The sequence below is a fragment of the Lacerta agilis genome, chromosome 2, assembly GCF_009819535.1.
Source record: "Lacerta agilis isolate rLacAgi1 chromosome 2, rLacAgi1.pri, whole genome shotgun sequence".
Taxonomy (NCBI): Eukaryota; Metazoa; Chordata; class Lepidosauria; order Squamata; family Lacertidae; genus Lacerta; species Lacerta agilis.
In genome coordinates, this window is record NC_046313.1 from 12,903,747 (window position 1) to 12,931,619 (window position 27,873).

A 27,873-nucleotide genomic window follows, 5' to 3' on the forward strand; every position below is an offset into this window, starting at 1 on the left:
CTCAGCCGCGGAGGGAGACTCCCTTCTCCTCCTCCTGCTGCTGCTTAGAGGCGGCCCAGAAGGGCAGCAGACTACAGCCCCGGCCTCAGCGGAGCCCCCGCCCCACGTTCAAGGGACTGAGCGCGAAGGCCTCGCTGCAGCAGCGACGCCAGAGGCCGGACTGGGGTGCGGAGGAGACCCCGGAGAGAAGGGCCGAAGAGGCCTTCAAGAAAGGGAGGAGACTCCCTCGCCGCCTACCCCGGGAGCCCAGAGAGTGGGAGATAGAGGCGCCCGAGGAGGGGAGGCGCTCTATGCCCGGCGCAGGCCCTCCCCGCCAAGGGCTTAGCTTCACCCATGCCTGCGTGCGTCCGTCACTCTCTCTTCCCTCCAAAGGTGGTGGCGCCAGCAATATGACGGGCGGGGCCGGAGCGGTGGGCCAAGCGGACGCGCCGGGAGGCGGAGGACGGGGCCGAAAGGGAAGCCGACAGCGGCTGAAGCGGGACAGAAAGCCTTGGTGGCACCAAGTGCCCGAGACCGGCCCCTTTCCTGGGCACGCCCTTTTTTTAAATAGTCAGTTGGGTGGGGCTGAGGGCGGGGCGTGGGGAGGTGGGCGTAGGAGAAATCCCTACCTAGGAGGCCGCCGCGTGTCTCTGCGTTCCAAGTCCCAACAGCTGTCCGTGGGGCACATGCGCAGTAGCGCAAACCCACGGATACAGGGACTGGACGCAGAGACACTTGGACTTTATTATATAGGATACCTTGCGTATCTGGCTGGGTTTCCCCAGCCACTCTGGGTGGCCTCCAGCACAAATAAAAACAGGATAAAAACATCAAATGTTCATAACCTCCTGATACAGGACTGCCTTCAGATAACTTCTAAAAGTCAAGTAATTGTTTATCTGTTTGACATCTGACGGGAGGGCATTTCACAATAAGGGCGCCACTGCCGAGAAGGCACTCTGCTTGGTTCCCTATAACTTCACTTCTCGCAGGGAGGGAACTGCCAGAAGGTCCTCGGAGCTGGACCTCACCTCAGTGTCCGGGCTGAACGATGGGGACGGAGACGACTCCTTCAGGTATACTGGACCGAGGCCGTTTAGGGCTTTAAAGGTCAGCACCACTTTGAATTGTGCTCGGAAACGTACTGGGAGCCAGTGAAGATCCTTTAGGGCCTGCTTACATGTGAGGTAATTTGGGTGAATATCTACACATGGGTTTCTTCCAGGGGCCTCTTACCCATAGAGGCTAGTGGCACGGGGCACTAGGGTGCCAAGTTCTGGAGGTTGCCAGGGAAGAGGCGGAGGCTGGACGTGGCGCCTCCCGGCATCAGCTCGCCGCCCTCGCCCGCCTACGCCATGCCACGTCGAAGCAGCGGCATGCCCGGAGCCTCCATCTGCCGTGGCCACCGCGGCATGAAGCGGACAGCTGAGCCAGGAGGCGCCGTGTCCAGCCTCCGCCTCTTTCCTGACAGAGGAGCCGCCCTCCAGCCGCTGCCCGCCTCTTCCAGCCCTGCCGGCAGTGCCGTCCTGCCTAAAAAACTCTGGGAAACGGGGGGGGGGGCACCAGAGGGAGCTTTGCACCACGGCGCCAGATATGCTTAAGACAGCCCTGGTTGCTTCCCAGCTGCACACAGTTGATGGCATTATTACTATTTATTAAATTTGTAGGGGTCGTCTTGCGGTGTTTGAAACTGCCCACTTGCGGGAATGAAAAAGAGGCAGCGGAGAGAGAGAGAGAGAGAGAGAGAGAGAGAGAGAGAGAGAAACTGGTGGATAAGGGGCGTGTCTTCTGTGGCAGCTGTGGTTGCATCCTTCAATATTTAACCAGGGAATGCAAAAAACTGTCATATCCAAATAGGGTATGAATCTCCCTCCATCCCCCTTTCTCTCAAATGTTTATTTCAAGAGAACTTATCTGTGAGAAGTGAGTTTCCAGGTCACAGATCTCCTGGCCCCATTCTCTTCTTACAGTATACCCAATGTCGTCTTCCATTTTCAGCACTGTTTCTACTTCAGGATAGAAAGCTTGTCACATACCAATGGCTCCCATGAGACAGTGGAACTTTGCATCCCAATTCACAGGATAGATGCATGAACAATATGAAATGAATTCCCTCTGTGCTTTTTGATTGCCTGGAGGACATTGACCAAGCTGGAACGTGTGCAGAGTAGGGCAACCTGAGATGATCAAGGGTCTGGAAACCAAGACTTATGAGGGAGCTGGGTATGTTTGTCCTGGAAAAGAGGAGACTGAGAGGAGACATGATGGCCATCTTCAAAATATCTCAAGGGCTGTCACATAGATGGGACAAGCTTGTTTTCTCCTGCCCCGTAGGCAAGGACCCAAACCAATGGCTTCAAGTTACAAGAAAGGAGATTCCGGCTCAACATCAGGAAGAACTTTCTGACAGCAAGAGCTGTTTGACAGTGGAACGGACTCCCTTGCGGGGTTTTCAAAGCAGAGATTGGGAGGCCATCTGTCATGGATGTTTGGATGCCGGGGATTAGACTACTAGATGACTACCCTTCCAACTCTCCGATTCTATGATTTTCAAAACCTCTTAAGCAGAATGTGTACAGTGTTACTTCTCAAAGTGATCAAAGTTTGCTTGGTTAAGGATGGAGATATAGACCTCCTCAAAGTTGGCAAGTTCTATCATTTTTTCAGATTTGTGCAAAACGAGCAAATACCCCTTTTTAAAGTAATGCTATTTATATTTCTAGGGACGCGGGTGGTGCTGTGGGTTAAACCACAGAGCCTAGGGCTCGCTGATCAGAAGGTCGGCGGTTCGAATCCCCGCGACAGGGTGAGCTCCCGTTGCTCGGTCCCACCTCCTGCCCACCTAGCAGTTCGAAAGCACGTCAAAGTTCAAGTAGATAAATAGGTACCGCTCCAGCAGGAAGGTAAACGTCGTTTCTGTGCACTGCTCTGGTTCACTAGAAGCGGCTTAGTCATGCTGGCCACATGACCCGGAAGCTGCACGCCGGCTCCCTCGGCCAGTAACGCGAGATGAGCGCCGCAACCCCAGAGTCGGACACGACTGGACCTAATGGTCAGGGGTCCCTTTACCTTTACCTTTACTTATATTTTTACTAAGAGCAGCCGCTTAGGCTGAAGACAGTGAGAGATTCCTGTTTGGGGGAGTGAACACACTTGCCATTTTTACTGCTGGTACACAGACTTTGGGGTCACAGCTCAGGGATAGGGGCACATAGGTTTACATACATTAAGTCCCCAGGTTCGATCCCGGGCATCTTCTCCGAGAGAGAGCTGGGAGAGAAGCGACAGGGCTGTTGAGCTACGTGGACAATGGTCTTACCCAAGCTTTGCAAAAAGCAGCAGCTTATGTTTCACAAAACCTGTTTGACCAGGAAAGATGCCGGCACAAAAGTGCGCACATGTCATAGGGAGGCAGTGCCCGACTCCTGCTTTGACCTTTCAAGTTAAGGTAAGCTAGGACAGAAAACCCAGAAAGAGACTGCCTCATTTTAAAAGGAAACTCCCATTTCAAACAGCTCGGTTTAGACCGACGCGCACGTCTCGCGACCAAGCAAAGAAACAAGTGGGATTAGAAGTACATCTACTCAGGGTTTTTTTTTAATTCAATATATTAAATATATATTAATAATTGGAAAAAAGTCACATACTGGAAATTGGAAAGGAGGGATAGACAAATATAAATGTCAAAAAAAAAGTTTGGCAGACTTTACAATACAAAGTTATATACACAGAAAGGCAGAAGGTGTCCTGCAAGTTTAGGGAGAAGCACATTTTCCCAGCGGCTCATAGAGAAGAGCCCCCTCCCCCCCCCACTTTCCCTCCTCTGCCATTCATTCAATCATCCATTCATCTGTATTTACAAAGCCAACATGCCGATCCTCTTATATACAACTTTTACAAAAAAAAAAAAGAAGAACGCAAAAACACCATCCAACGAAACTGGGCCGCCACTGATGAGGCGGCAGGTGGGAGGAACAAGCTATCGGGGGGATATGTGTTTGCTTACGGCAAAACTGCACTGCCACTGCCCCCAAGTTGCACCGAGTTCGAGATTGCAAGCAGCTTTTATGCAAGGGAGTTGGGGGGGGGGAACCTCATCCAGTTCCCATACTTGAGAGGGAATTCTTCGCCAGGGCCAGCAACATGGATAAAGTAAGAGAAGGCAATTCTTTTCTTTTCTTTTTAAAAAAATCCCTAACCAGCCTTTGACTATTTTTTTTTTTAAAAAAAAAACATTAAAAAAAAAACACAAAACACCAACATATTCCACATGTATCACACAAAGCTGATCTGTGCAACTGTATGGAATTTAGGTGTCGCATTGCACGAGGAGCCGTTGGCGGGTTACATGGGACAAGGCAGCATCATTTAGGGATATTGTGCATGTAACCCTAGAAGGCACACCGGGATTCCCCCCCCAAGGTTAAAAAAGAAGAAGAACACAAACTCCAAAAAAAGTTGTCCGAAGTTCAGAGAGAGAAAGAGGAGAAGAGAGAAGGAGATCAATGTCCCACTAAACTCCAAGATCAAAAAGGGTGGACGAAAGGAGAAGGGGCGGGGGGGACATGATAATGCTAGTGGCCTTTATCTTCTGACCACCAGGCTTAATTTTTTTTTTAAACATCCTCTGTAATGTCTCTGGGGGAAGAAAATGTTCCTGCAAACTCCCCTCCAGGTGATGGGGTGGCAAGGAAATCCCCTCTGCCAGTTCCTGTCCATCTGCAACCACCCCCCAAAAATATATATATATATATAAAGCCACCCTCCCCCCCCAAACAGGAAGCATCACCCATTCACGGCAGCTTCCTCAATCCCCCCCCTTCCTTCTTTCGGAGTCCTCAGAAAGGCAGCGTGTCCATGAATATTTTGTCCACAATGGGCGGCGGGGGGACCAGATCCTCGAGCTTCAGGTAGAAGATGCGCTGGAGCCCTTGAGTGCAAAGGGTGCGGAGTTCGGGGAGCTTGCCCAGCAGCTTCGAGAGGCAGTTCGGATGGAGCTGCTCGTTGGTGGTGGAAGTCACGTGGTCTTTAAGGCAGCCGACAATGCGGTTCTGGAGGTCTTCAACCTTCTTTGGCTCTTTTAACCCATGGCGGTCTGGTTTGGAGATGGCGGCGGCAAGAAAAGAACAGGGAAGGAGCTGTTAAACTCAAGAGCAAACCAAGAAGAAGAAGAAGAGTTTGGATTTGATATCCCGCTTTATCACTACCCGAAGGAGTCTCAAAGCGGCTAACATTCTCCTTTCCCTTCCTCCCCCACAACAAACACTCTGTGAGGTGAGTGGGGCTGAGAGACTTCAAAGAAGTGTGACTAGCCCAAGGTCACCCAGCAGCTGCATGTGGAGGAGCGGAGACGCGAACCCGGTTCACCAGATTATGAGTCCACCGCTCTTAACCACTACACCACACTGGCTCTCCAAGGGCTTCTTCCTGATGCAGTTGGACATGTTGGGCTCCCTAGGGTCCCATGCGTATGTCATGGTATTACATGCTATCCAGGTGCCAGGGACGTAGTGTGGGGAGGACCAGGGGGACTGTGGCCCCGGGCGCAGATTTCTGAAAGGACGCAAGGGGGCACAACCGGGCGCCCCCACGACAGGCTCCCTCCCTCGCCTGGGCTGGGCCATTGGGACTGGAGTGGCGGTGCCTTCCAGATATTGCTGGACTCCCCCTCCCAGAGCAAGCAGATCTGATCTATTCTTTTCTCTGAAGGCACCTAGAGATGTCGCAAACTGATTGGGAGCCTTAAGCACCTCCCTTCCAGAGATCCGGAGCTTCCTCGATCCTGCCACTCAACCTGCGCTTTCCGTGCACCCCGGAGAACCACCCCAGTGATGTGGGCACCGGGCCTACCTGTGATGATGACAAGCGCCGCGAGGCAGGAGAAGGAGGGCACATCGATGTTCATGCGGTGGAGGCTCTGGGAGAACTCGATGATGGAGTCGATCCACTCTCCAAAGCCCCGAACACACTGCATCCGATGCAACACCACCCCGTTGCAGAATATCAGCTTGCCTTCTTCTGGCTTGGACCTGCGAGAGAGAGAGAGAGAGAGAGCACGGTTTGAGTTGAAACTTGGACAGAGTGTGTGGGCCACTGGAGGGAAGGCCATAGAGCCAGTGGGGCAAGCCATGGGAGTTTGCCGGGCAATGTTGGCTTTGACCGGGCAGTTGGGCTGCTCCTTCCCAAATGCTGCTGCTTCACCGGAACTTGGAATCCCAGGGTCACAGGCAGGCACAGCATTTGTGCCAGACAGAAGTCTTGATTTGAGCAGCCTCCGGAACTGGCTGTGAAAGCCATGTCCGTTCCCACTGGGCTCTCCAACCCACCCACTTTGGGGCAAAAACAGCACTTGCAGTCTTCTCTCTCCCACCATTCCCTTGTCCCAGCATGACACGTGGAAGCCCTTTCCTTCCAGAGTAAGGAAGGGGACTGTAAACAGAGGCTTCCTTTGCTCACAGCATCCCCTATCAGATGCTTAGAGGGCCCATAAAGCAATAATGCTCAATTCAGGGGCCTGGGTCTATATATGGAGGATTCCCTTCTCCGCTGGATGAACGAGGCTGCATCTGTTTTGTTTTATTTTGCCACACTGCCACCGTCCCTGCAACCCGATACGAGGCGACCTACTGAGCTTGCCCCAAATTTAGTGGCTAAGCGGGTGACTGTGGGTTTCGTACGGCAGCCCTGCTGCTGCTATGTTTACCTGTATGCTAGCCGGAGAATGAAGAGCTCCAGAAAAGCAGATTCCAAAAGCAGGTCTTGATCCTCTTTCGGAAGCTCTAGGAAGCCCTGGATCTTCTCCGCCCATTTCCGGATGACGTCCATCGAGCCTGTCAACAGGTCGTAGAACTGCTGCACATCCACGCAGTCCTCCTTCTCAAACTGGTAGGAGACAGATTCCTGGAACTGGTGAGGGGAGGAAACAAGCAAAAAGGTTGAAGAGCAGACACAACCAAGCTCATGGCCCCCGCCCCTGATAACACACTCATTTTATTTTGGGAGCGAGTGGAGAGACAGGCAGGAGTGCAGACTCTACCACCAGCACAATGACGTTCTCCTTGCTAGCGCTGATAGAGAGGAATCAAGAGTGATGCACTCAAGACTCTCATTTGAATGGCCAAATAATGCATCTCAAGCCAGAGATTACTAATAATGGCGTAGGAGAGCTGAAAATAATGCCAATGTATTTCACATCTGGCAAACATTGCGCCCCTCCAGTTTCAGATAGCACATTGAAAAATCCCGGGACACAGATTTTCATGGACCTCCTGCAGCTATGGTGTCTCATTTACCTGGAAGCAATGTATTTAGCGTTAACTCTGAAAGTGTATACTCATTTCTGACCAAACTAGGCCTTCCTAGAGCAAAATATACACCAGTAGGCTTAGTTTGGACAGAATTGAGTACACACTTCCAGAATGAACACAAAATACATTACTTCTGGTAAGGTAAAGGAACCCTGGACGGTTAAGTCCAGTCAAAGGCGACTATGGGGTTGCGGTGCTCATCTCGCTTTCAGGCCGTGTTTGTCCACAGACAGCTTTCCGGGTCATGTGGCCAGCAAGACTAAAACACTTCTGGTGCAACAGAACACCGTGACAGAAATCAGAGCGCACGGAAACACCGTTTGCCTTCCTGCCATAGCAATACCGATTTATCTATTTGCACTGATGTGCTTTTGAACATCTAGGTTGGCAGGAGCTGGGACAGAGCAACGGGAGCTCACTCCGCTGCGGGGATTCGAACCGCCGACTTTCCGATCGGCAGGCCCAAGAGGCTCAGTGGTTTAGACCACAGCGCCACCCCCATAACAGCTAGAGGGTTGTGAAAATTTGTGTCCTGGGGTTTTTAGACTCCTCTACCCACATTCTATCTGAAACCAAAGGTGTGCATTGTTTGCTAGGTGTGATTCCGGCTCTCCCAAGCTCTCCTACCCCACCGTAGTGTATTATCTGCTCACAAGCCATTTCAAGTGTCTGGGCAGCTGATTTGGGGCTGGAAGGTGTATCAAACAACAAGAAGAAGACAAAACCCACCCCTTCAACTCAGGCAAGTTCCACTAACAGGACCTGTGGCAGCTGTTGGGAAGGGCTTCACCCTGCTGATTCCAGTTGCCTAGCCCTTTGCTCCAAGTCATTCCTTGGCATGTTAGACTACCAGGCACTTGAAATGGCACAATTATTTCAGGGCATTTCAGCTTGCCACGGGACCATTTGGGGCATCCCACAAGGAACAAAGTACAAATGTGTTTCGTTTATCTGCCTGGCACATTCTCACCCCCCCCCCCCCGAAGTGCCATAGGCTGTCGGAACACAGATTAGTAAATACCTTGGAATAATCAAGCTTTGTTGCGCTGGGTATGGAATCTATGTGCGCTCTCACAAGAGAGGAGATGAGGCTGACCGGAGAAGTGTCTTGAGTTTGCTTGGGTTTGGAGGGCAAACGACCACGCCGGCCTTTCAAACTGTCCGTCCGCACCACTGAGGGAAGGAGGAAGTGAAAAAAAGACACACATTCAGAGAGGCTGGGAGCAGAGACGTGAGGGAACTATCGACAGGACTAACCGTGGAGCTTAGGAAGGTTTTAATCGCAGAATGGAATTTGGATCCCGGCCAAAGTAGAGCAGGCATTGGTCTAATTGCCGTATGCTAGATACGTGGACAGTGTTCTCGAAGCGACTAGCACGAGTTTGGCCAAACTGCGGGAGGCAGTGAAAGATAGGCGTGCCTGGCGTGCTCTGGTCCATGGGGTCACAAAGAGTCGGACATGACTGAACGACAAGAAGATACGCTTCACAAGATGGTGGGTTGGGGGTTTAGCCACACCGGTATTCTGTACAGTGGTACCTCTGGTTACAAACTTAATTCATTCCGGAGGTCCGTTCTTAACCTGAAACCGTTCTTAACCTGAGGTACCACTTTAGCTAATGGGGCCTCCCACCGCCGCGCGATTTCTGTTCTCATCCTGAGGTAAAGTTCTTAACCCGAGGTACTACTTCCAGGTTGGCGGAGTCTGTAACCCAAAGTGTTTGTAACCCGAGGTGTTTGTAACCCGAGGTACCATTGTATTTCGCAACTGCACAACAGAAGGGCGGAATGCTATACTTGTATTAAGTTGGTGACCTCTCTTGATGCTACTGAACTACAACTCCCATCATCTCTGACCATTGGGCCAAGCCGGCTGGGGGCTGATGGGAGTTGGAGTCCTGCTGCAGGTTCCACGTGCCTGTTTGACATCTCAAGTGCTGGTCTTGGACAGTCAAAGGAAGCTTGCGACAAGAGTTGCTTCCCCTCCCCTCATGCTTCTGCCCCATACATGAAGGGAAGCATTGGAAGACTGCGCATCTCTCCCTAGAGCAGTGTTGGCCAAACTCGGCCCTCCAGATGTTTTGGGACTACAACTCCCATCATCCCTAGCCAACAGAACCAGTGGTCAGGGATGATGGGAATTGTAGTCCCAAAACATCTGGAAGGCCGAGTTTGGCCAACACTGCCCTAGAGCTGGGCCACTTACACGTCCTCTCTCAGTGGTTCTTTGCTCTGAATATTTCTGCTCCCGACCCCACCCTTAAAAAGCCCCAACCCCCCCCTTTTAAAAGGTATTCTTATTAACGATTTCTTGATTTACAAAAGCATGTGCAATGTCTCTCTCTCGTATTTTTCCCATTTATCATTTTTACAAATCAGTTTCATTTGTTGAGACATTAGGAAGAAGAGGGGGAAAGAGGTGGACGGGCGGGGGCGGGGGAAAGAGTTGGGTGACGATGCTTCTATTTTACTTAATATATGTAGAGTTTGATGTCAGCGTTGCTTGTGTAGGTTCTCTCTTGTTTGCTTGTGTTCCTTTGGTGGTGAGAGAGGTTGGGGTTGGCCATGGGTGTGATTGTTCATCTGTGATTGGCTGTGGTGGTCTTTTGTTTTCCATGTGTGAGTGGGGTGGGTGGGTGTTTTGGATCAGGTTAGCCATATTGATTTGTATGCTGTTGGTAGATTTTTGTCATTGTCTTGTTGGGCTGTGTGTGTGATGAAGGGGAGCCATACGTCCCCATGTCATTTTCAGCTTACTGGTTAATTTTTCTAGTAAGGCTGTTTCCCATCCTACTTGGTACCATTGGTCCATGCTTACTCCCGACAGGTCTCTCCAGTGTCTGGTTATGATGTTTCTGGTTGCTGAAAGTCAGTGGCTTATGAGTTCTTTGTGGTGTAAGTGGGCATTATTGTCTTGGAAGATGTTTAGTAAGGCCAATTCTGGGGTTCCCCAAACCCCTTTTTGTAGGAGATCTCGCTGGCCAGAGCGAGGCAACGACAACTACACCAGCAGACTGTTGTTAGCTAGTGCATCCTGCCAAAACATGGCATCGAAGAACCTAATCACCCCTTAATCCTTCTGACAATTCACAGCTGAAGAGCAGAATTTCCTTACTGCTTCAATGGAAGTTGATGACTGTAAAATGAGATTTAAATCTGCCACAGTGATTGCGAGGACTGAACCCATTCAGGTGGTTGCCTTGGGGCAAATAACGCAAGCCGCAAGCCGATTAAACCCCTGATCTTATTAACACTTTAACCTGCACATCCAACTCAACGAATAGGGACTTCTCTTACCTTCTTTGACCATTCCCACAGCAAGGCACTTCTGGAAACGACAAAACTGGCACCGGTTTCTCCTCCGCTTGTCCACAGGGCAGTCTTTATTGGCTAAGCAGATGTATTTGGCGTTCTTCTGTACAGTGCGCTACGGGAGACAGAACAGCAGCGAGGACGTTTAGGACTCATCACACGCATGCGCAAAATAATAATAATAATAATAAATAGGGCAACTCCAAAGCTTGGTGTCAAGAAAGACAAAAGGCCCGTTTATTTATTGCATCGTTCCTACAACCCTGCCGTTTCCAGTTTCACAAGGGTACGACAGAAATCGTACGCCACGTGAGGGCGGCCGCACCTTCCAGACACAGCTGTGCCTTCACATTTCTGCAGGTGGCTACTGTTACCATAATGCCACAGAAATGGGGTGATGAAAGATGGAAATGGCACTGAGCAGGCCTTGACGTCAGAGAAACCGAAGCGTCCCTCTCTCCAAGATCTGCGGTTGCCTCACCTCAACCACTAGAAGTCTGAAAGGTCTTTGTTTGGTATGCATCATAAGATGCTGGGTCTTTCTGCATCCATGCAACTGGAGAACGGTTTAATGCAATATGCATTAAAAAGGGGGGGGGGCAGGTCCGAGCTGCCGCATTTGAAGCTCTCAGCCGTGGGAAAAGTTAGAAAGTCACACACCCCAAATGGGACCGTTCAAAATGAAAATCAAACAGCTCTGGGTAGAGATCTGAACGTTTTGAAGCAGCTGCATGTTTGGTTTGTTGCACGCCCAGCCAAAATATTATATAAATCTTGTAAGTAAACAAGGATTTACGATGCCGCCACCTCCTCCCGGCTACTTTGCAGGAGTAAAGTACCTGAATTACAAGCAACGGGTCACATGGCTGCTTCAAAGTGACAGAGACAACATCATTCAAGTTTGGCCAAGTGAATTAGCTCAGAAAGTTTCAGGATTCAAAATGTCCCCAGCCACCCACCCACAGTTTTGCAGATTCGGAGATCTGGCCGTTTGGACAATTGGCACGAGGCCATGTCTACCCACAAACAAGTTGGTATCACAGCTTATTCCGTCGCCTTGGGTGAAATGGGGGAGGCAAGCTAAGAATCTCCAGGGGAATTTCTTCCCCTCCACTGCCCAGTAAGGACATTGTGATCAGCAAATGGAACCCAGTTAAGTTTTGCCACGTCCAGATGATTATCAGCTTGTGGTAACATGGAGACGGGCTTTATCCTTGTGGCACCAGTGTTGCGGAATGCCCTCCTTTCCGAGATATGAGAGGCCCCCATCAGTACTGGCATTCCGACGGATCCTGCAGACCCATTTGCTCAGGGATGCATTTCCCCGAACTTGAACGTCCGATTTTTTTGTTTCAGCTGCGTTTTGATTATCATGCTTTTTAACTGCCTTGGTTTATTGTACATTTTAATGACAGATGTTGCAATGCTGTGTGTAATTTAATTATGCACAGATTTTGTAACTGATTCCATAGTTGTCAAACGACTCAGAAGCCATTTTGGCATATAAGGGTTAAACAAACAAACAAAATGACTTTGCAGCATCTTCACAAAGCTACGGGTCCCGTGGAAGGAGCCACGAGACTTCAAGAGGTGCTAAACAAAACAGGTTTGTAGTACAGATATGCCCTTAGACACATCTAATGCTTTTAAGTACCTAGACTTACAGGAGGGTGTTCAGGCACTGCCTCTCTTGTAGAAAATGCCAGGGTCCACAAATGTTGGCTTGGTTCGCAAGATCTGTTTGTGTTCACTAACTCTCTCCCTACTCCTCTGTTTTGTGTCCTGAAGTTTATCATCTCCAAGCTTATAAATGTGTAAGTTTATAATTTTCTGAAACTACAGTAGAGATAGGGGACCTTAGGAAATGGGGAGGAGGGTTGTGCTGTTAGTAGACTAGCCTCCTCCTGGCCACAGGCACTTGCTCCAGAGTTAATCCAGTTAATCCAATTAAATTGTTTTGATTAATTTGTTGTTGCTTGGTCCATACCAGTGTTTCCCAACCTCGGGTCTCCGGCTGCTTTTGGACTACAGTTCCCATCATCCTTGACCACTGGTCTTGTTAGCTAGGGATGATGGGAGTTGTAGTCCAAAAACAGCTGGAGACCCAAGGCTGGGAAACACTGGTCTATATGCTACGGTGCTTGATTAATTTGTTCTTGTCGCGATTGCAGTGTTTGTTGTTAGAGCATGGTGCTGATAACGCCAAGGCTGCAGGTTCGATCCCTATATGGGGCAGCTACATAGCAGGGGGGGGGGGTCAGACTTTATATTTCTCAGGGTCCCTTCCAGCTCTATGGTTCTATTATCTATTATAAGCAGAATACATATATTAAATCAACTTAACTAGACTCCAGAGAGAAGACTTGCAGGTGCTTGAGTACATTGAATACAAGGGAGGAAGAAGTTCTGAGAATTTCCCCTGCTGAATTCTCAGAACCGGAATCAGGGTAGGTCTTTCTTGGCCAGGAGATCAATACTGAGGGCTTAATACATAGAGACTACTTGACTACTTAAGCATCTCCCCGAACTTTCAGCTAAGAGCCAGGGCCTAGCAGCATATGGCCCTCAAGATATTGTTGGACTACAACTCCCATCATCCCTTTGACCATTGAGCCAGGCTGGCTGGGGCCGATCGAAGTTGGAGTCCCACAACCTCTGGAGGGCCACAGGCCCCCCCCTTTCCACCCATGCCTGCTCTGGTCTATTTACTTGTGGAGATGTGTGCAGGCTGTTGCTTACAGCAGAAAGGAATCCTGCACTCCAGGAAACAACCCCATTCCTAGCTGTTGTGGGTTTAATTTGTGGAAAGTTACTAGATGGAACAAATGCGAACTTTTCAGCCTTTGAGATTTGGGGGGGCCTTCCTAAAGGTCCCATAGCCTGCAGAAAGCTCATCTCCAACCTTCCAAAAATGCTCTTGCCACCTACCCCTGTGAGGGGACAGAGAGCTCTCACAAAGACCTCCTTTATTATTTGGAGAGGCCAGGGAAAGGTCCGATGACTCATCCCTGTAGCAGTCAACAGCAGAGGCTTCCTCCCTCTCTCCTCCTCCTCCTCCTCCTCCTAAAAGGACGCATTGAAGTCCCAGCATTCTTTGCACTGCCTCTAGAGACACATGGAGGACTGAAATGCCTTTCCTAGCGGCACCCAGCACACAGAAGCAGTGTACACACCCCATACATTTAAAGCACATGACTCTTCCCTTAAAAAAAAAAAAAAAAAGTATCCTGGGAACTGTAGTTTACTCTTTCATAGAGCTATTGCCAGCACCCTTAACAAGCTACGGTTCCCAGTTTATAGTAAATAAGATTTGGCAAGATGTTTAGAAATTACTAAAGATGATAGACAAGGAACGCGGGAAGAGGAGATTGGGGGAAGTCGAATTTTATTGGCAAGAACCTGGAAGGGTGAAGAGATACCGACAATTGAAGAATGGCAGATGAAGCTGATGGAGTATATGGAGCTCGCAGACCTGACCGCCAGAATCCGAGACCAGAGGGAGGAGAAGGTGTCGCAAGATTGGAAGAAATTTAAGGACTATTTACTTAAGTATGTTAAATTGAATGTTTGAATATTTGAGCAGAAATATATAGAAGAATCGGCTTTAGAAGTTTAAGGTTAGTTATAATGGTTTAGAAGAAATTTTTGATGTGATAGATCTATTTGTACAAGAAGGTTTTAAGATATAGAGTATAAGTTAAGATGTATATTGGTTTAAGCAAACTTAAAGAGCATTAAGAAATTGAGTATAAGTTAATGGGAAAAGAAATGAAGCTATCTAAAGAGTATATATGTTTTTGAAGACAGTGGAGGGACCAGGGGAAGTCCCCCCAAGAAGTAAAAAAATAAGTTGAGAAACAAAGATAGGTATTTGGTAAGGTTTGTATAAGTTTTCTTTTTTGTATGTTATTGTTGTGTTTTATATTGTTGATTGTGTATCATGTTTTTATTGTGTTTATGTATGTTTAATGTTGTTTCTGTTTTGTTTTATGGTAAAATAATAAAAAATCTTTTTTTAAAAAAAAGAGATTGGGGGAAGTCTATATACAATGTGGGGGACAATTATTAGGTATAAGTATAGAGTTTTTAATGTTTTGTTTTGTCTTGTTTTTGTTGTTATAGTTAGGATTGTATGGTAGGTTTGATTTAATGTAATTCAATGGGATGATTATGTTTGATTATGTTGTATTTGTTTTTGTTTTATAAAATTTAATAAATATATTTAAAACAAACAAACAAAGGTTCCCGGAATCCTTTGGGGAGGGGGGGTTAAGTGCATTTAAACGTAGACGTAGCCTGAAAAACACCACCAGCAGCACATGTGGATTTCCTCAGTTTTGAGGGTGAGCCAGAAAGTTCTTTCTTACCTTGAAAAACCCCTTGCAGCCTTCGCAGGTCCGGACACCATAGTGTTGGCACGAGGCGTTGTCTCCGCACACGGCACAGCGCCCCTCGTTGGACCCTGGGCTGCGCGCCTTGCTTGGCGAGAGCGAACTGTCCATTAAGCCGGAGCCGTCCAGGACCGGCGAGGCCTGGCTGAGCGGCAAAGGGGAAAAGCTCACCGACGAGGAGGGTTGCTGGAGAGAGAAGACGTCTCCGTCCACCAAGTGCTGGTGGGCGGGCGGCTGCATCTTCAGGGGGCTCTGGGGGGGGACCCCGGGGCTGTGAGCCGAGGGGCCGAAGGAGAAGTAGGACGGCTGGGCGGAACTACTTTTCGGAGGCTCCGTTGCCGCCGACGCCCAAGGCCTCATGCCCTCGTAGGCGTGTGGGGGGGAATAGGCCCCAAAGGAGTTCTCCCAAGATGGCCCCTGGGAAGTCTGGTAGCTTGGTGTGGAAGGGGAAGGGACGGAGCAGGGGCTGCCATAATAGTCCGAGCCGCTCGAGGACATCGTCTCGTCCAGCTGGCTGCTGAAGGAGCCGGGGTAGCAGCCGTACACCTGGAAATCCTCCAGCTTGAAGGAGGCGGCGGCGGGGTTGGCGGCTGGGATCTGGTAGAGGAAAGCGTCGAATTCGCCGGTGTAATTGTCCATGAAGGTGCTGAAGCTGGGCAGAGAGGTGGCGGCGGCAGTGATCTCTGTGTTAACCAGGTCCATGGTGGTTTTGCCAAGCTCGGGGGTCAAGAGGTCCGCTGGGTAGCGCTCACAGGGGCCTCCGCTCTGAAGCAAGGTCCCATATTGGGTTTGGATACAGGGCATCTCTAGGAGGAAAGGGGAGGGGAGAAGGAAAAGAGAAGAGAGTCGGCTGTCAGTTATGGGATAGTCGGCCGTACAATATCCTTTGAGAGGGAGCAGCTGGCCCATTAAGGGCAACTGGGGCACTGCCCCACCAGTGACCTCAGCCAGCCCCTTGCCTTATGCACAGCCCAGGCGAGTGGTATTGCCTGTTGTCTTCTTCCTCTTTAATTTCAGTGTTGCCTGTCATTAGCCCCGCCTGCACCTGCTGTTGACTCTCTAGCTCCACCTGCTGTTGGCCTCCCTACCTCCCACCCAACCAGTCTCAAAGGGCGCCAGCCAACAGCTGGCAGGGTGTGGGTGTTCCTAGTCTAGAGACACCATCCAGTAGCTGGTTAGCAGGAGAGGTCAGTGGCGAAATGGCTGCTATGAAAGCAGAAGGGGAAAGGGGAGCCCTGCCCTAACAGAGGTTGCTGCTGGAGAGCACCCTTACAAACAGGGCTGGCCCAAGCTGTTTTTGCTACCTGAAAGCAAAGGGACGAGATGCCACCCCCTGTTCCCACACCAGGCATAGATGCTAACAGGACCAGCTGGATCCTGCATCCTGACAATATAGGTGAAGCATCTGAGGGTAGCAGGAGGGTTGCTGGGGGGTGTCACACGACACACAAGAGCCTGGTTCTCCAACACCTTGCTGCTGCCCCCAGCGATTGCCGACTTGTTATGCCCAATGGTAGGGCCTGTCCAATGGTAGGGCCTGCCCTGCTCACATGAGCCGTGTGCTCATCTCATCAAAATCTTGGCCCCCATTCATGCAAACAGTTTCTTCAGTTTTCCATACATGTAGGCATGCCAGCCTTTTTCGTTCATGCAAAGGAACCAAGCAAGGAAAGCAAAAAAGGTACGGAGTCCTCTGCTCAAAGGAGGCCTTTACACATTTGTGGAGCAACTTTTGTTCATGGGAGGAAGGAAGAGAAGAAGAAGAAGAAGAGGAGTTTGGATTTGATATCCCGCTTTTCACTACCCGAAGGAGTCTCAAAGTGGCTAACATTCTCCTTTCCCTTCCTCCCCCCACAGCAAACACTCTGTGAGGTGAGTGGGGCTGAGAGACTTCAGAGAAGTGTGACTAGCCCAAGGTCACCCAGCAGCTGCATGTGGAGGAGCAGAGACGCGAACCCAGTTCCCCAGATTACGAGTCTGCCGCTCTTAACCACTACACCAAACTGGCTCTCTTCCCCCCTTTCTGTCTTCTCTTCCCCCCTTTCTGCTGCATGAAGCATGGCACCTCCTATGCTTGCGCTGTAGGAAATGTTATCCTGTATTTCTATTTTGTGAACCATTCTGAGATCTTCGGATGAAGGGCGGTAGATAAATTTAATAAACAAATAAGCAGGAAACAGAGCCAAGCACAAACTCCGGGCATTCCTAGAGATACCCATCTCCTTGGGGTAATAACAGCACTTTGGGTTAAATGAAAACACCTCCACTTGCCTTTGTAAAATGCACGGCGCCAGCATTTTACTGGATGCCACTGTCGACTAGAGGCAGATGCAACATGCACCCAACTATCCAACTTGAAAGAGAACTGCCAGGGATCACTCTTCTGCAACATCTAGTCTCTGACAGTAGCCAGCCAGACATCCATCCCTGGGTCACAGCATGAATGAGGTCTGCGGATCTAGCTGGTTATGGGGCACTGTGCATGGCGATTGTCATTTTTGTCGAAAAGGCACCAGAATTTTTAAAGGATTTATTTCCTAGCCCTCTGAGCCGACACCCAACAGGTGCATGGTCACCAAGTGGAAAGTCACAATAGGAGGAGACCCTCCTGTTGTCTGCATCATGACTGTTGTGCGTGGGCGATGTTTATTGTTCCTTGCCTAATCGGAGGCGTGCAGCTGGGGGAGCTCATTTCCACTCTTATTCTTCCACCTCGCACAGATTTGCCGGGAACCTGCTGTGGGCACAAGCCTTAGGCAACAGTTTCCTTGGTAATGCGGAGAATGCGACCGACAGCACAACTGGGCAACCAACCAACACAAGATCCTTTTTAACTTTGAAGCTGAGACGATGATCCTGGCTTGTGCCAACGGAGGATGCGCTTCAAAGGCAAGGAGGAAAACAAAAATCACATCGTCCCACCTCCAGCAAAGCCGCCCTCAAACAGCCAGCTTATATAGGACCCACGAGGCATGGCTAGCAGCATGTTGGAGCAGACACGTGCTCCTTCAGGGAACGGGATGTGCTTGTTCACACAATTTACTTCCTTGAGGAGGGCCATGTGAGATGCCTGAAGCTGGCTCACCAGTGCAGGCATTTGGATGGGGATCATGGAACTGAAGAGTTGGAAGGGACCCCGGGGGTCATCTAGTCCAACCCGCTGCAATCCAGGAATCTCAGTTTAAGTATCCATGACAAACTTCTGAGGGAGAATGTTCTACGGATGGATGAGTGAGGAGAGAGAGCGAGACGGGGTGAAATATAAATAAATAAATAGGAGGAATGGGAAAATAGATGCCTTCCCATTTGGGCATCACTCCTGCCGGTTGTGAGGGATGCGGGTGGCGCTGTGGGTTAAACCACAGAGCCTAGGGCTTGCGGATCAGAAGGTCGGCGGTTCGAATCCCCGCAACAGGGTGGGCTCCCGTTCCTCGGTCCCTGCTCCTGCCCACCTAGCAGTTCGAAAGCACATCAAAGTGCAAGTAGATAAATAGGTACCGCTCCGGTGGGAAGGTAAACGGCATTTCCGTGCGCTGCTCTGGTTCGCCAGAAGCGGCTTAGTCATGCTGGCCACATGACCCGGAAGCTGTACGCCGGCTCCCTCGGCCATTAACGCGAGATGAGCGCCGCAACCCCAGAGTCGGACACGACTGGACCTAATGGTCAGGGGTCCCTTTACCTTTTTACCTGCTGGTTGAGGACAAAATGGCATTTGTGCAAGGAGCCATATTCTGGAAGTGTAGGGACAGCAAAGGAGCATGGGGAGAAGTTTTAAGAACTTTGTAGCCTAAACGCAAAATGTAGTTATCCAAATAGGTTTGAACCAGGGCTGGGGAAACTGTGGCTACAGATGTTGCTGGAGCACAACTCCCATAATCTAGGAACTACTGGGCCAGGGCTGGTGGGAGAGTCCAACAACACTGGGAGGGACACAGAGTCGACGGCCTTGGTTTTAAACAGGCAAGATCACCAAGGTACTGCGGCGGGACTCAAGTCCTTGACTGATGTTGTTTCGAGATGCCGCATTGCTTGGGACTTCCCAAGTCCATCTCCAGACCTTCAGCTTTTCCTTTCATCCTAATCTTCCCCGAATCCGGATCTCTCAATATTCCCACAATCCAATGTGTGGAATATAACAACAGTGTGGACTTAAGTGCTCTCGGATATTAGGCTGTTTCCTTCCTATCAAGAAAAGAGCTGGGATTGGCAACTAAAATCCATAGTCAGGCATCACTAACAGTTAAGTAGTTCACATGCATTTTTCTTTTCGCTTCCTACACCCTTAAAGATGGACAGCACACCTACAAAACTTGAGAGGAAAATGCTGTCGTTTTGCAAAACTTACTTATTTCATAAGATTTACGGCTGGCTGATTCGGGGGGGGGGGGAGCTTGAGAGACACCATTGCTACATGCATCTCTCATGCACATAATGAAGAGGAAGACTGTTAAAAAGGGGGGGGGGGGAGGATTATCCGTTGAGTCACACCTTTGCCCAGGGGTCAGCAAACTTTTTCAGCAGGGGGCCGGTCCACTGTCCCTCCGACCAGGAAGGCTCCTCAAATAACCCAGAGATGCATTTGAAATAAAAGGACACATTCCCCTCATGTAAAAACACGCTGATTCCCGGACCGTCCGCGGGCGGGATTTAGAAGGCGATTGGGCCGGATCCAGTCCCCGGGCCTTAGTTTGCCATACCCATGCATTTGCCTGAGCACTGCGCACATTTACTTTTTAAAAAGTGCTTCTTCTGAAGGGCTGCTCTCATCTCGAGGCTCAGCTGGGCAGCAATTTAAGCACTGGCACAGACGAGGTACAATAAATCAGGGTTGGGGAAACTGCCTTTACCCCCAAGAGGCACCTTCGGGTTGAAATAACGCTCTGTGGGGGTTTAACAGCAAATGGGCCGCCCTTGGAAGAGGAGACGTAACAGGAGTTTTTGGCACAGGCGAAAACCAAGACAGTAAGCAAGTTGCGGCAAGTTGATAATGTCATTCATATCGCAGACCTTTAAAGGTTAGATTCTGTTTGGTGAAGGAGCTGCTGCTTTTAATGGGCAGTAAAGGATTGTGGAATGCAGAGATACGCAGAGTTCCAAGGACAAGGTTAAGGAGATCTCCTTGGTGGGAAACAAACTCCTCTTTGGTTGCAGTGGTACTGGGACAACCGCGGCTACGGACCGGTGAGAACCACGATCCCTCTGTTAAGCTGCCGTTGGTTCAGCTGGCCTCTGGAAAAGAAAGCTCTCCCACCAAACTGAACCAGGCCCCCCTCCCTCCTTGCCCAGTTTAGAAAGTGCCAGGTAGCACACCCCACATCCCTGTGGCAGAGCAGAGGACCACTTGGGCAAAGGAAGCCGATGGAATGGCAGGTGCTTCGGCTGTAGCGAGAACAGGTCACAAATATGGCTCCGTTTCAGTTACCTGAATGGGCACCCAAATGTTGCCCTTTGCAACACACTTCCTTCCAGGGCAGGAAGTGGCAGAAGCAGCCACCGGGGGTTTCTAACAGTTTACCCAGTCCAGTGGCCTCCGCAAAGGAGTTGCCATCACCAGTGTTAGAAATTCAGATCTATAAACTAGGCGCCAAATAGCCAGCTTAATCCCAAGATTACAGCCACCAAAACGGCATGTCTAGTTGCCATTTGGGGGCAAGACGGCTCAAAAGTCTTATTTTTTTCAAACAATGGACTGACTGTGATGGATTGTCAGTTAAACATCTGGCTAGATCAGAAGACAAACTTGAGATAGCTTAAGAACTTTGAAAACTTAAAGAAAAGTCACTTGATCCAGGGACAGCCCACATATATATATTGGCCTATTCCGACCTCTTTTTCTTAATGGTGACGCAGATCATTCATAACATAAGAATATTCTCCCTAACTGTGAGGAAGGGAATGGGGTGGGGTAACTGAAGACAAGCTACAGCATTTAACGACAACATTGCTCACTGCTCCTGCTCAGGCTGCATAGAAAAAGCATTTCGGCTCCCGAAATTCATTCCGATTGTGCAGATAAAATATAACTGATGGAAAGCTACATGATGTGGTATTAGTGTGTAAAACCGGTCAAGATCCAGTGATCCCCAGCCACGAACCTCCAGATGGTGGAAATGTCAGGCGCCTTCCTGGCACCCAGGCATCTTCAATTGGTTTCAAGGTGCAAAATGCGCCTGGCTAATTTCGAACACTGATCAGGGCCAAAGGTTCCATTCGCCCAACGAGTGGGTTGGCTAGCCCCAACCAACTGCTTTCTAAAAAAACCCACCTCCTCTCCTTGATACCAGTGTGTTGCCACGCTTCCCTGCTGCCACACAGGCTCGTTATTCTGCTGCCCTAAAAATAGAACCCTGGTACTTAATTGTTAAAGCTCGTTAGGATTTACAGTGCTCTAACACAGCAACAGATGCTACCCATGGCTCTTCCTTGTGACACAGTATTTATTAGCTCCCTCCCCCCCCCGCCCCCCATAGGAAGGCCTGACGTCTGCAAATGCAAGAGGGCCATCTCCCTTGGTAGTACAAATCGAGATAGTTCCATTACACTCGCCGGAGATTAAATCTCAGGGATTGCGGCTGGGATGGCAGAGAGCACAAGATGACAGCCAATACCACTGGGGATTCTCAAACAAGGGGGCCTCTTAGCAAAAGGAGGAACGGAAAAAGGCGGCTGCAAGGTGAGAGCCGCAGTCGAATGGTGTGACAGATAATGTTACCGTATTTTTCGCTCCATAAGACACACTTTTTTCCTCCTAAAAAGTAAGGGGAAATATCTGTGTGTCTTATGGAGTGAATGGTGGTCCCTGGAGCCGAATTGCCCAGGGGCCAAAAGAGGATCATGCTTTTTATTTTACAAAGAGAAAAGGGGGTGTTGAAAGGACCCCGCTCAGCAGCTGATCAGCAAGAGATTGGGAGAGAGATAAGAGTCCCCGGCTCCCTTTCAGCCCCGCCTTCCATTCTTGAATGTGCTGCAGAGGGAGGTTGTTTGTTTCCCCAGCGACATGTGACTGGCTGATTAGATTATCTGTCTGGAAACTGTAGAAAAGGCTCCCTTTCCTTTAGAAGCTGCAGAAATGTGAGTTGAACCCCATAAACACGGGGCTTTTCCTCTTTGCTTTTCTCCCTTTGCAAAAGGAGCTTTGCTTTCCCCCCCTTTGCAAAAAAAGCTGCAAAACTTTTAGCTGATCCTCAAAAAACCAGGGCTTTGAGAGGAGGAAAAACGAGGTGCGCCCTATGGTCCAGTGCGCCCTATGGAGCAAAAAATACGGTAACTTTCTATTGGGATTTCTATCTATAGACTGAAGGAGTCCCATGGAGGAGGCCTGAGGCACTTTTTCATAGCCCAGAGAAGGGTGGTCCCCTCCTAAGGTTGCTGGACTAAAATTCCCATCATGCATAGCCCTTGCCTATGGTGGCTGGGGCTGGTGTTTAACTTGGACAATTCAGGAAGCCAGGGGTCAGGAAATACGGTACTCCCTGCAACTCCCTGCCCTGCCCCTAAGACTCTAAAGGAATCTCACAGCTCTACACTTGCCTTTTGTAGGCATTCCATAAGTTTGCTTACTACCGTACTCTGTATGAAGAGCGTTTGAAAGGTAGCACAGGAGATTCTCTGGATGCAAACAGGGCTGCTAGCTTGTTTAATGGGTTCTGTCCCCTTTATTCGCTCTAGTAGCCCTTCCACCCAGCCACCCTAGTTGTACCTTCCAACAGTGTTGGTGTATAAATACCGAGCAGGTGATGTGCTCCATGCTAGTCTACGATTTTTGCTCAAGGCAGAAAAGCAGGCCAGCAAGGGGTTTCCTGGCCAGGTGGCATGTAAAACATGCCAGCAATACCACACCCACAGTTCATCCCCTTTATGACTGTTACCAGCATGACAAAGGGTAGGTACCGTATTTTTTGCTCCATAGGGCGCACCTCGTTTTTAGAGGAGGAAACAAGAAAAAAAATTTTTTTCTGGTTTTCCTCCTCTAAAAGCCCTGTTTTTTTTGATGATCAGCAAAAAGTTTTGCAGCCTTTTTGCAAAGGGAAAAGCCCTGTTTTTTTGATGATCAGCTAAAAGTTTTGCAGCTTTTTTGCAAAGGGAGGAAAGCAAAGCTCCTTTTGCAAAGGGGGAAAAGCAAAGAGGAAAAGCCCCATTTTTATGGGGTTCAACTCACATTTCTGTAGTTTCTGAAGGAAAGGGAGCCAGACAGATAATCTAATCAGCCAGTCACATGTTGCTGGGGAAACAAACAACCTCCCTCTGCAGCACATTCAACAATGGAGGGCGGGGGTGAAAGGGAGCCGGGAGTCTTATCTCTCTCCCGATCTCTTGCTGCTCTGCTGCTGAGTGGGGTCCTTTCAACACCCCTTTTTCTCTTTGTAAAATAAAAAAGCACTATCTGCTTTTGGCCACTGGGCAATTCAGCTCCAGGGACCACCATTCACTCCATAAGACGCACAGATATTTCCCCTTAATTTTTAGGAGGAAAAAAGTGCGTTTTATGGAGCGAAAAATACGGTAGTCACGGATTTTAACAGGGAAGACTATTCTCACAACCTTGGTTATGTCAGGGCAGATTGCTATCCTGCTGCCAAGACGTAGGGGCTGTATTCAGCTAAGCTGCACTCAGAGCAGACCTATTTAAATGAATGTGCCTGGCTGCATTAGGTTCATTAATTTCAAGGGTTCTACTTTTATGTTTCTACGGGGCGGCTTGGATACACCAGCAGAGGTCCTGCCACTCTTTCCCAAAGTAGGATTTCACCTTGCTCTTTGGGATGCTGCAGAAAAACACCCTTTGTGTTCATGCAAAGTCTGGACCAAAACTCTTCCCCCCAAAGCCTCAGGGGCCAGCCAACTGAACTATGGGGAAACCGGCCATTTGTGTGTTGCACTAAGGGACTCACAGCATCCAATGGGGCTCTGTAAGTTGCAAAGTCGCCTCCAACAGAGGCTCCAAACTCTGGGAGCTTGCTTTGCCTGTGTGCAACGGCACCCTGTGTACTGCTTCTCACACACAGCCCTCCCCAGCCGTTCCATAACAATGCATTCACCTCTCCAGCTCAGCCAGCCCTTTCCAGAGCCTTGTTGTTCTCCCAAACACAAATGGCTTCTGTGAAACATCACAAACAAGCAACGGAGGCACGGCTACCTCTTGTACATTCGTGGGCTTGTTTGCTTTTTAATTTTTTTTGCAGACAGGCATATCTTGGTACAAGTACAAGTTGGCCTCTCTTGCATTTCACAGCTTGGGCATTCAGGTGCCGTGCCTCCACATTCCTTGTTTCAGAGGAAGACAGACAACAGGAAGCAAAAACACATCTGGATAAATCTCATTAGTCTCAGTGAAGTTATTCCAGAGTCAGCCGACTGAGGATTAATGCCTTATAAACAAAACAAAACAAAACTACATTGGTGCAGTTGTTCTGGGTTAGACAGATCATTGCTCAAGCCCAGCAAACTTTCCCCAACAGTGGTCAGAAAATCTGAATGCTCACAGCATTGGCTAAGCTGGCTAGTGTATGGAGGGGGCCAAAGATTTCATACCCCTAGTTTAGAGAAATCAACTGGGCACTAACAATATGACCCACTAGCTCCTTGCTTAAAATATTCCCTGCGTTTACAGACCAGACTGCTCAAGAGCACCCCCTGCCGGAAAGCCAAAACAGTAACGACGGATCGCTGTCTCTGCACATGATTACGTCCGGTGCAAATTAACCATGGAAGGGTTCCTAACTTCAAAAGCGAAAACAGTAGCTGCTGATGGTCATGGATGTTTTAAAGCTAAGATGGTTTACAGATATCAAGGGGGGTTTGGAACTGTGAGTGCAATTTTTACTGTCGGTTTGGAACATATGGGTGAGGTTATCGTCCCACTCTAGGGGAAAAAAACCCTCACTCTTTATTGGCCAAGACGTTCCAGTGATAACTGCTGGGAAATAACTGCTTGTGCTCAAGCCCACCTGAAGGAGGTGGGTGTAGGTTGATTCCATCCCAAGATGTACAACTATCTAGTGGTATTACAGATGGCGGCCACACCCTCCCCTCCCCATGCCTTTAACAGCTATGCAGAAGGCAGAAATCAAACAGGTGAAGCTTCATAGTTACATGGACGGCATGATGAGGAAAGCTACGCCTGAAAGACTTCTGAAGAAGTGGACATGGCAATCAACTCTGTACTCCATGCTGTCAACAGGACACACACACACAAGCTTCCAATAATTAGAAAACAGGCATTGAGCTGGTTATTGAGTTATTGAGCTGTCAACATCAGATTTCAAGAAGCCCAGATCAGCCACCTGGGATTTCCCCCAGTTCTGATTGTCAGACAATTTGCCCCTTGCTTTAGCCTACCGACAGCAATTTCTCCTAATGGAGGGTATTTGGATGAGATGTAATGAAAGTAGCAGGTCCCTTTTGTAACTGGGGCCGCATATATCTTTACCACTGAATCCAAAGGGACTTCTGACCAAGTAGACATCTTTGGGATGGCAATCCTCGTTATTGAACACCACCTCCACAGGAACAGCTCATATTAAACTACGATTAAATCCCCCATTTTATAATTGCAGCTGGTAGACCGAACTGATTCACGCACCTAGGTTTTTTCACGTTTTCTCCGTCTTACGTGCAAGAAAGTTGATGTGGCCCGGAAAAGAAGGTGCCCGTGATGACTTTGGAACCGTGACAAAAAATGAAACCCGCTGTGAGCTGGCTCCTCAGCCTTTGAAGTCTAGCGCACCAACTTAGAAACAGGAGGAGACCCTGGTAGCTGTGAAAAAAACAGGCTGCCAGGTGCTCGAACTTGATGCTGCACCTGTTGCTCAGAACATGCCAGGAACTGCAAGCCCCCAAGAAGCCACATGAAAGAGGCCATGGCGGAGGATCCCTCCCTGATTTACGCTCCTCAGCACCTGTGCTGACAGCGAGCCGCTTTGCAAATCAAAACTTACTATTATTATTATTGAAAGAAGAGCATCTCTTTTGAGAAGCAGGGGGAAGAAACCAGACAGATAACAAAATCTTCCCTCTGCACACTTTGCATGCAAACAGTTCCCTCCCCCCCCCCCTTTTGCATCTCGAAGAGGGATTTCTGTGTTCAGGAAAAGAAGGACACAGGACCGGCAATTGGCTTTACGCACTTCAACAAAAAAAAAATTTCTCCAACCCGATTAGGATCAAATGTCCCCGGGGGACACTCTGCAAAGGCTTTACCTCACGCAGACAAGAATCTGGCACAAACAGCTCTTCCTCGGTGGCCTCAGAATAAGGAAATAAACTTGAAGTCATGGAGAAACCTGTAAAAGGGGGGGGCAGGGCACATTCAGCCTGATGAAGCAAACTTCTGGAGAGCTGCAGGTGCCTAACAAATCAGTGGCTACCTCAACAAAGATGGAGCTCCTTATTTATTTTCCCCCTCTCCAAAATACGGAGTGTTACAAAAAACCAAACCATGTTACTCAGCCTTGCAATGGAACCTTGCAAGGGAACAGTCTTCATTTATTCAGAGTCCACTGAGGCTGGCTGCACATTGTATTTTTGGCTATCAACCACCCTACCAGGTTGCCTTCGAGTAATGCAAACTCGCTTTCCTTTCCAAATCAGACACCATTAAATTGTTGCCCCAAAAGATCCCTCCCCTGTCAGATTACACGGCTGTCACAATCAAGGTTTAAATATACTTTTATAAAGCAAACCCCCGCCACTTAAAACTCACCAGCACACACCTGCCAAAACTCCCACAAGCTCAGGTTACTGCAACTTCATCCTTTAAAATGCAAATGTGGGCTCTGAACACCGCCATTTGAAACAAGTGCATCATTATAGTTTCCTTAGCCCAAACCCAGTCCACCCCCCCTTGCAAAACCAATCCTATTGCACTTTTCCACTTTCAAAGTACAAAAAGCCAACATCAATACATATGGGGGGAGACATGCCCCAATACATCATTTCACACCTTCCTCATTGGATCATATATATTTTTAGCATTTTATTTAAATTCAGAAATAATTCTACGTTCATTTTAATATTTGCTCGCATCACTTTTATCCCACTCAGTTAACAATGTCCTCTCTTGAGTCAGTTATACCTAGTAGCCATACGCGGGACAGCTTTCAGAAGCTGCCAACGTAACGTCAGGTTTAATGTTTGCTCTATGAAAAGGAGCAACCGTGCAGATCCTGGTAACACACTCACTCCACCTTAGAGCAACTTTTCGGAGGCTGCAAGCCTAGACACACCTACTCTTAGAAGCCAATCATGAGAAACTCCGCGGGGTTTACTACGGCTTAAATCTAAGGACCGGGTTCTGTTCACCCCCTAAAATGCACCAAGATAAACGAGATAGATCTGCAAGGGGTGGGGTCCACTGCACCTCAAATGCTGGATTTAGAATGCATACATTAAGCAGTGTCTATACCTAGCTTTCCTTCCTTCCCATGTTGCAGGAAAAAAAAAAACTTTCCGGAGTAGAAGCTTCTCCAAGCCAAAGATATAATCGCCCCCGCCCCGATCTCTTGCACAGCAACTTTTCACCGGACACCGGACAGCAAGAACACCCCGGGCTGCAATCCGCGTACAGTACTACAAAGCACTTTTCCGCCTTCCAAAACAAAACGCATCCCGCACCTCTCCCCATGCAACCCACCCCAACCTACATCTGCCAAAAAAGTCCAACCCTCGGGCGCGCATCTTAAGCACTTTCTGCGCTTTCCGGCGGGGGTGGGAAGCAAGAGTTTAAAGAAAATCCACGTACCCAAGTCAGCTCAGAGATCGATTTGCTGCAGTTCCTTCCACTTTTTTTGTTTTCTTTTCAAAGTGGGTTCTTTTTGGTGGTGGGGGAGCCTTCTTCCCCTCCCTCCCCCCCCCAAAAAAGTCAAACTTGCATCGAGTGCCGGCGG

At 49.1% G+C, this 27,873-nt stretch overlaps 1 protein-coding gene across 1 annotated transcript; it reads right to left on the reverse strand.

The window, feature by feature from the left end:
- Window positions 1-4,803: 4,803 nt before the first annotated feature.
- Window positions 4,804-27,831, reverse strand: LOC117040705 (nuclear receptor subfamily 4 group A member 1-like). The gene is made up of 7 exons (XM_033138653.1): window positions 27,729-27,831; window positions 14,966-15,795; window positions 10,584-10,713; window positions 8,308-8,459; window positions 6,683-6,885; window positions 5,830-6,008; window positions 4,804-5,074 (listed from the first exon to the last, which is right to left on the reverse strand). Exons 2-7 carry the CDS (start codon window positions 15,791-15,793, stop codon window positions 4,818-4,820), a joined length of 1,749 nt encoding a protein of 582 aa, XP_032994544.1. The 5' UTR covers window positions 15,794-15,795; window positions 27,729-27,831; the 3' UTR covers window positions 4,804-4,817.
- Window positions 27,832-27,873: the final 42 nt, after the last annotated feature.